Source organism: Pogonomyrmex barbatus, unplaced genomic scaffold (genome assembly GCF_055798465.1).
Source record: "Pogonomyrmex barbatus isolate J1 unplaced genomic scaffold, ASM5579846v1 scaffold7, whole genome shotgun sequence".
NCBI lineage: Eukaryota > Metazoa > Arthropoda > Insecta > Hymenoptera > Formicidae > Pogonomyrmex > Pogonomyrmex barbatus.
Window position 1 is genome coordinate 8,987,762 of NW_028297171.1, and position 9,533 is coordinate 8,997,294.

At 41.3% G+C, this 9,533-nt stretch overlaps 1 protein-coding gene across 3 annotated transcripts in view; it reads left to right on the top strand.

The window, feature by feature from the left end:
* Window positions 1-496: 496 nt before the first annotated feature.
* Window positions 497-9,533, top strand: part of Larp4B (La-related protein 4B) — a 17,781-nt gene continuing 8,744 nt past the window's right edge. The window contains exons 1-7 of one of the 3 annotated variants that reach the window (XM_011649676.3): window positions 497-588; window positions 2,967-3,342; window positions 4,115-4,364; window positions 4,445-4,585; window positions 4,762-4,983; window positions 5,098-5,243; window positions 5,326-6,348. In XM_011649676.3, coding sequence (XP_011647978.2) covers window positions 2,978-3,342; window positions 4,115-4,364; window positions 4,445-4,585; window positions 4,762-4,983; window positions 5,098-5,243; window positions 5,326-6,348 — 2,147 coding nt within the window. In that variant the 5' untranslated portion in view covers window positions 497-588; window positions 2,967-2,977. The other 2 variants (XM_011649674.3, XM_011649675.3) reach the window with 2 other exon arrangements.

Below are 9,533 nucleotides of genomic sequence, written 5' to 3' on the forward strand. Positions count from 1 at the left end.
TAGAGAAACGGTATAAAGAAATTAAAATTACTAAACTTTATACTATTTTTGCCGTTTTGAAATTCAAAAAAAATGAATTTTTTTTGAGAAGCATAATCAAATTATATATCGTTCACTCTCTTTTTCTTTCGTTCTAAAAGTTAAAATAGAATTTGTATCTCGATTCGTGTAAAACTAAATATGTATAAAAGCAATTGGTAGAAAAAAATCGTTAAAAAAATGAAATCTAATCGGTAATCGGAATACGACACAGTAGCAAGAAAGAATAATAAATAAAGTATCTTCGTCCCTCAGATTTTCTTGCATGCAAAAGTTAGGATTTTCGTTAAAATTTATCATCCTTGATCAAGTCTTGTTCCATCTTCGTTTTTGAAAAGAAAAAGAGAAAGACAACTCTCGGGGGAAATCGATTGCCGATTTGAAAGTCGCGCGCGACGACGTTGCGCGCCCTCTCGTGACGGCGCCGCGGCGGCGGGGCTGCGCGGCGCATCACCGGGTCCCAGAATGCATCGCGCGCCACGGCATGTGCCTTTCCGCCATTTTGTAGTTTGCTTGAGAGACTGTATTGAGTTCGATTCTTCCACCTCGGTAAGGAAACACAGTCGTGCGAAACGGCCGCGCGTTGATCCGCTCGGCGCGGTGGGCCGTGGTACGCACAGGACGGATCGTTACGCGCGCGTCGCGCAGCGTCGCGAATTCGCGTGAGGAACGTGCAAATCTCGCTGCCGCCTGTCTCGCCAGCCGTCGTGCTGCTGCTGCTGCGTCGCGTATTTCATCGCGCGCACACGAGCGTGTGCGTGCGTGCGAGCGAGCGGACGGGCGAACGAGCGAGCGAGCGAGCGAGCGAGCGGGCGGGCGGGCGGACAGACAGACGGACGGACGGACGGACGGGCGAACGGACCAGCGGTGCGATCGAGCCTCTAGATCCAGGGCCAGTCGATCATCGTGGCAGTTACAAACCAATTCGCAAACGCGCACACGACGCCCCGCGCGCACACAACGGGAGCCAAGAGCGAGAGAGCGAGCAACCAAGTGCCTCGAGAGCTCTCTAGTCGAGAAACCGATCTGCACGAGGCCGTTCGAGAGATAGAGAGAGAAAGAGAGAGCGAGTGAGCGAACGAGCGAGCGAGCGAGCGAGCGAGCGGGCGGACGGACGAACGAACGAACGAGCGAACGGGCAGGCACCTCGTAGCGCTAGATTCAGGGCACATGGGATCATCCGGGCCCAACTCGAGATGAACGGTGATTTCGGTAACGACCATCCATCCCATTCATCAAACGCAACCACCACGCAACATCATCATCATCACTACCATCATCGTCATCATCATCATCATCATCATCATCATCATCATCATCATCATCGTCATCATCATCATCATCGTCGTCGTCGTCGATGTTACACGCGCTCGTGTCGGAGAGTTCTAGTATTGTCATCGCGCCGCTTCATCCACTTCATCACCATCACCTCCTCCTTATGTTGGTGTGTCTTTCCGTGCCGCATGTTAAACTCGCGCCGTACGTCGACACGTCGTTATCGTAGTCGTCGTCATCGTCCTTCACCTCGTCCACGTTGTCGTCGTCATCGTCCTCGTCATCACATCCGTATATATTCATCGTCGTTATCATCATCTTCATCTTCGTTATTATCATGATTATTATCATCAGTGTCGTCATCGTCCTTGTCCTTGTCCTCGTCGTTTGTGTCGTCTTCTTCGTCGACGTCGACGTTGTCGTTGTGTCGCGGTATCACATTCGTCCGATCGGAGAGCGGCTCGGCGCGGCCGCCACCGTGTCGTGTCCCGATCGCGCTATATTTGGCCGATAACGCGCCGCGCGTTCCGCAACATATTGCGCGTCCTTCTACACGGGGATCCTCGCCTGGTGCGCCGCGAGCATCTCCGAGCGGCCGTCGTTGTGGCACGCAGTCCGACTCCTCGTCGCCGAGGATCGTCGGCGGCTCCTTTAACGTGGTGGGAGCACCATCACGAAGGCTGATCTTGTGTCATCACGTCGCCAACCTCAACCGTCGTGTGAAATTCCTCTCAATATTGTTCTCTTGGCTTCCACGTTAAATCTCGCGAAAGCTTTTACACGCACAATTCCAGATAAATTAAATTGTATTCTATCTGTGGGCTTGCAATTGTGATCTGTCGAGTAGTTCTGCATATTGAGATATGTGATTCGAATCGAATGTTCTTCTGATCGGTGCTTCATCACGGGATGCTATTATCATTGTCATGTTGGTTTAGGGAATCAGGACTGTCAATATTAGATAGAACATTTTAACTTGTGCGAATAAATTTTATACATGTGTGTGTGCGTGCGTGCGTGTGTGTGTGTGTGTGTGTGTGTGTGTGTGTGTGCGTGTGTGTGTGCGTGTGTGTGTGTGTGTGTGTGGTGTGCACATATACATATATATATATATATATATATATATATATATATATATATATATATTACTGTATCAAGTGGCATTGTTTTATAGAAGATGACTAGAAATTTTGTAGAATGCTATTTTCTGAACTATGATATAAAAGTTGCTGTATATTTTAAACTTGATAAATTTGTGTAAAGATCATTATTATTTATAGTGTTATAATTGGGCACCAATCAGTTTGTTACATTAAATTGTAAGCATAAATGTATAAGAAAGTCATATGTGATGTAACAACTTGATATTGTAGAGAGCCATATTTAATGCAGTATAGTTGAAATATATAACCGTCATGTACAGATTAGGTTAGATGTATTATTCCAAAGTCTAATTAGAACTTAAATTATATTAATTTGAAAAATTATAATAAAAATGGAGACAATGGAATTTTATTTAAAATAAAATATTATTCTACAGAATATCTAATTGCATTAACAAATTCATTATTAGAGCAATAAATTATATTGTAGCACAAGAATTTTTATGTAGAAGTGAAGAACGCTAAAGTTACAAATATCTCATTTTACAGGGTACGTTTACATGAATGGGGACATCGGGAAGCTGCCATCGGGGGCGGTCTACCCAGCCACCCCTGAACCTCTGGGTCCACAGGTTGCAGGCGCGATTGGTGGTGGCGTGCCTAACATAGACTACGGAGTCATGAACGGTGCGCCAAGTGGCAGCGAATTGATTCTCGACGCTGGTGTCGGCAACCTGGAACCAACTCAACACGCTATAAGCATGCACGGAGGTGCTATCGGATACAGTCCAGTGGATGTCGCCGCTCTGGGCGACGCTTCTGCCGCTTCACCATCTGTACCGATGACGGATCTTAATGTTCCCGGTATACCCTTGGAACAGCTTAAGCAAATGCTCTCTTCACAACTAGAGTACTATTTCTCCAGGTATGCTGAAATCTCTTTCGTTTATAATTGCATGAAACTGCACAGTGATTTTGCAAATACATAACATTTACATCGATTGTATGTATCATTTTATTGTTCCTGAAATAATTTAGAATCGCATAGTAATCAAAGTTTTATAAACTGAAGCGTATATAAATATGAAGATTGGATTTGAATCCAAAACCTATCGTCATCTACGAGTCTCATATAAAATCACGCGTCATTTCCATTTTGATATTGATTATAAGAGGTTTTTTTCTTTTAATTTCCTCATTTGTTTCCTTAAAAAGTGACCTTTGATCGCATACATAATTTTAGTGATTAGGTAAAACTATTATTAACCTACAATTATTTTAGTTATCTGGTTATTAAACTTTCAGTTAAATGAGAAGGGAATTTAAGAGAACTTCAATAGTCTTAAAATAATTTTGTACATATATATATTATAAGTGAAAAATATAATTGTAAAGTCATAAATTCAGGAAACATTATTTATAGTAATCTTTTACGAAAACTAGAATGAGAATGTAAAATTATATATTAATATACAAACACAAAAGTCAATTATTTTAACAGCATGTTTTATTATTATGTGTCATTAACTGCTTTGGACAAAAAAATTTCATCCAAAACGTCCAAAAATACAATTACTGTTTTTCATTGATTAATTGCGTATTTTATTACGATAAAATGTACAAGTTGCACATGCAAGCATGAGAATATCTGTAACAAGGTCTGATAATATGAATAAACAATATAATTGTCTTTCCAGAGAGAATTTAGCCAACGATACCTATTTGTTGTCACAAATGGATAATGATCAGTATGTGCCGATATGGACAGTAGCGAATTTTAATCAAGTGAAAAAGCTGACGAAAGATATTAAACTTATAACAGAGGTGTTGAGGGAGTCTCCTAATGTCCAAGTTGACGAAGAAGGACAGAAAGTGAGGCCCAATCACAAACGATGTATCGTGATACTTCGTGAAATACCAGATAGCACCCCATTGGAAGACGTGAAGGTGCGTGCCAACATCAATTCTATGATTTTATAAAAAGTCAAAAAACCGACTCTTTAACGTTTCTTAATTTTTTATTGTAGAATTTATTTTCTGGAGAGGGTTGCCCGAGAATTATTTCGTGCGAGTTTGCTCACAATAATTCGTGGTACGTGACATTCGAGTCCGACGAGGATGCTCAAAAGGCCTACCGATTTTTACGTGAAGAGGTTCGAGAATTTCAGGTACGTCGTAGTCAAAGCTTATATGATTTTGTTTGAATAATCGACAATGGAGTGCGAAGGAAAATGTTCACCGGTGATTTTGATGATTCAGCTAGTTTATAATTAGATTTATAACTATAGGACGATACACAGTGTAGATTTGAGTCCGTAATTTCTATTTTGATTGTTAAATCCAGGGAAAGCCGATAATGGCGAGAATTAAAGCTAAACCAATGAACAGGCTACCGATACCAACGGTAGCCAGTGTAGGTGGTATAAAGAATGGCTACAGAACTACACCCCCTCCTCCTGTCTATGATCCGAATAGTTATACCGCTGGACAGCAACGTTTTCTTTATACCAATGGCACGACCATGCCTCAGACAACTATACCGGCGTACGCAAATCAGGTTGTTTATGTGAGTATACTAATTACAAATGTTTGCGTAACAAGCTCTTCTATAAATACTTTAAATAATTTATCATATGTAAGATAAAATTCTTACGAATCGAGAATGTCATTTTTCTTTCAGCATCAACCGTTCTATCCTGCCGGTATGATGCCTTGGGGACATACCAGTACCGCTTATTTCGAAATGTCCAGTGTATTTACGATGAACGGAATCACACCGCACAATACGTTCACGCGTTCAAATACGAGATACAATCCTCGGCATAGGTATAGATCTGTAATTTTTTATTTTCTTGAATATTTGTTTTTGTATGAATGTAATATTTAATATTTGTTTTTCTTTATATAGAAATAGACAGAGAAACGGCTCTGATCGAAGCTGTTTAATAGATCCGGCCAATCCCAGCAACAACAGTAACAATCATCATCATCACCATCACCATCATCACCATCATCAGCCGTCGTCTATGCCGCCATTAAGTAATCGTAGCTCTCATCCTCCTATGACTGTTGGCGGTGGTAACAATAGCGTATCCTTGAGCTCCTCCACGTCCACTTACCATGCTTCGAGCTTGCCTCCTTCGAAACCGCCCGCATCTTCATCCTCTTCTTCCTACCAGTCCGGCACAAAGTTCCATTCCTCGTCGTCTGCCGTATCGTCTGTCGAGCACGCGAAGGGAGCTTCCTCCTCGTTGTCCTCCACGCAGGATCAGGATACAACCGCGACGGTCGAGCCCTCCTCCTCCGCATCCTCCTCAGCGCCTTCGTTTGCCCGCCATCGTATCCACCGCAGGACCAAAGATCAGGACACGAAGATAACCACCGGGAACAACCATCCGCTACCGGCGATTAAGGAGTCTTTGCCAGCGAGCGGAGGCAGCGGCAGCAACAGCAGCTGTGGCGGCGGCCGCAGTAGCGGTGTGCAGTTCGACCTCGAAGCAGCCGCTTTTCCGCCCCTGCCCGGCCTCGACGCCGACCATAGCAAAATGTCGACTGATGTAAGCAGCGGTGTCAGCACCGGCACTGTCGGCATGGAGTCTTCATCGCAGAACCGATTGTCCGATGTTGTCAAGGGTACCGCCAAGTTCAAGGCCATCGTCAAGGATAAAGAAAGTAGTAACCAGCCACAACCTCAATTGCAGCAACAGCAATCTGCAGCATCTGCGTCAGCAGCGATAAACACCGCTAGTAGGTCCGCTAGTCCTGGAGCGAGTACTGGAGCAGAGGCACAGGGAAACGCTGCCGCGTCGACGAATTCTGCAAATGCCGCGCATATCCTTAATCCGCCGACGACCAACAACGAGAATACGTCGTCGGCCGATGCTGCCGCGCTCAGCACCGTCGCGCTCACTCCCCCGTCATCTCCTGATAAGTGAGTGGGATTTTTAATTATACGCTCGCTTGGTGTAACGGTGTTTCGGGCAGTTGCGGAGAGTTGCGTTGGTTCGCGAATTGACTTGTACTGGATCGAATAATGAACTGTTTGCCAATCTGCGTTGGAGATGTGTTATTTCTCAAAAGAAAAATTATATGCATATATGTGGATCTTTCAACGGATCTTTACCGTATCTTTATTCGACGAAATAATACATGGTTCGTCATAAAGTGTGTGGAAATGCTTTGGGGTTGTATAAAAATTTTTAGATTCTCCAACAATGTAATACATACAATGTATACATATATATGAACGAATCAAGAAATTTCATTATAATTCGTTTTTTGGTAAAGTCGTTATTTAGTTCTCGATTGATGAAAGCGACAGACGGCTGTCTTGTTCCAAAGTACGACGAAACTTTCCGCTCTCCCAATACACATACATACATACATGTACATATATGTATATGCGCGCTATTGCGCAGAGAGAGAAAGAGAGTGAAAAGTTCTTCTTGGTCCTTGAATTAATCTTTCATAGGACTATTTTATTTTAATTTTATTCTTAATCCATTTTAGTTTTATCTCATTTTAAATTAAATTCTTTTTTTTTCCTTCGTAATATTTCTTTGATGGAAGATATATATGATTAATAAGGTTTTTCATTGAAGACTTATGAATTATATTGCTGTATCAAGTTCTTGTGTTTGAAAATTACGTTTTTTTTTCTTTTTTTCTTTTTCTTTTTTTTATTTTTTAATAGATAAGTGTGTTTATTTGATTTAGATTATTATAAGTCGTGTAGTTTAAAAATTTTGATTAATTGATAAAAAAATATGCAAAAGATTTCGATTATTTATTCAAGTTAAAATATCGTTGAGTTCAAAGCAAATTTTTTTTCATTCGTGCAATCGAAAGAAAATTGACTTTGTTATTTTTAGTCCTGTAAATGGTTACGAAAGTTTTATTACTTTACACTTTGCGATAAGAATATGTGTACAGTCTTAAATATTATATATTTGTATCTAATTACTAATTATTAATTGATACATAACGTATAGAAAACAAATGCGAATGGGGATTTTATGATTCCGTTCAACAGGTCTCCATAAACGGATTCCTAGAGTCTGTGTTGTTTGGGATTTTTATATCCTTGGATCGAGAAATCATTGCATCGTTGGATTCTTCAATTCCGCATTGGATTACTTCTCTAGATTCTTCCATCGAGCCATTCTTCGTATCTTCGGATCTTTAGATTTCTCCTTTTTAATTCCTTCTTATTCGTAAGGATTTTCAATTCGATAGCACGAAAATCTAAAGATCCAAGGATACACATTGCGATGTACCAACTTTACATGGGATATATAGCTTCAGGAATGCTGAGTGTGTTATTGTTATTATTGTGTTGTTGGCTGCATTATATGCTATGTTGTTCTGTAGCGATGAATTACGTGTTTTTTTTTGAGCCGATGAGCCAATTCTTTCCATTCCGACGTCGTCGGGCCTGATCGATCGCACGTCGTCGATTGATTTGTTACCTGGGAGGAGGAAGATCTTTTTTTATTCTCTAGCAAAAGAATATGAAAGCTTTTCTTTCCATCGCCATAGTTAATATCGAGTAAAGAAACGTCCGTTAATATCCTTCGAATTACTACAGCTTTATCCGCCTGCATTTTTGTCAATTTTTATTTTCAACAAACCCATATGTTTTAGCGTGGGAAATTTTAAGAGCCAAGGATCTAAAAACATGTGATTTAAGATTCAAATCTTGAAAGTTTGAATCCTGTAGAGATTTTTGGGATTCGGATGCGATCTTTTTCGACCATTCTCTTCGTGAGAATATTGATACAAAGATATCTTTATCCATCTCTTTGGATCTCGATAAGGTCTTTGAATCTTCAAGTCATTAGATTTTCATTTATGTGTGAGCCTATTAGACAATTAGACGTTGTCTCTTATCGTTTACATTAATAAATTAATTAGATGTATTCGCAATTATTATGATTTGCCATCTCTTTTTATCAATAATTTCGTCGTTATCATCGTGCCTTTCTAATTCTGAAGTTCTAGAAACTTTTTTTTTCTAGTATCTTTTTTCTAGTGTGTGCGTGCGTGCGTGCGTGCGTGCGTGCGTGCGTGCGTGCGTGCGTGCGTGCGTGCGTGCGTGCGTGCGTGCGTGCGTGCGTGCGTGCGTGCGTGCGTGCGTGCGTGCGTGCGTGCGTGCGTGCGTGCGTGCGTGCGTGCGTGCGTGCGTGCGTGCGTGCGTGCGTGCGTGCGTGCGTGCGTGCGTGCGTGCGTGCGTGCGTGCGTGCGTGCGTGCGTGCGTGCGTGCGTGCGTGTGTGTGTGTGTGTGTGTGTGTGTGTGTGTGTGTGTGTGTGTGTTTGGATAAGGTCTCTAAATATCCTTTTTTTTTTTTTTCTTGTAACGATTCTATATAAGCATATAAATTCGGTTTATAAATAGGGGTTTAAATTTGTGGTATCATGAATTCTTTTAGATTTAGTTAGTTCTTGAGTGTGTAAATTCTTTCATCTTTGGATCATGGAATCGCTTGATTATCTCCGATTTATTCTGGATAGACTCTGCTTCTGATCATCCAAGTCGATAGCCAATTCTAAAATTTAATAGATTTTACGTTCCAGTTATTAGATATTCAAACTTTATGTTTTTGGAGAGCATCCGATATTCGAATACAAGATTCTTGGATATTGTAGTTGGGCATCTTTTATCTTCAGCTCTTTATTAACGTCTCGCAAAGTTTGCTGTGAATTTTCTCGAGAAACTTGAGAATCCGTCCTGAAGATGAAAGATGATCGAAGATTCACCTAAAGATGCTTAAGGACTTGAGGATCCCCGGATTGCTTGAAGAGCACTTGAAATTTTCTGAGAGTATCTAATCCAAGGATCCATGACGATTTAAATGTCCGAGCGTTTCGCAATGATCGAGGGGCCTAAGAACTATCCCTTTCGATACGAGTACGACACGGCCGCATACCTACGATTGAAATCAGCATTAAACAGCACATTGCCAAGCGCACTGAAACGCTATATGTGTGTGCGGGAATGTATGCGATATTAATGTGGTGTGAGATAATTTTCTTCTTGCCTGTATTGTTGCGGCAAATAAACGATAAAACATTGAATAGGGATATACAATATACAATATTATTTTTCAGGGTTTTCTA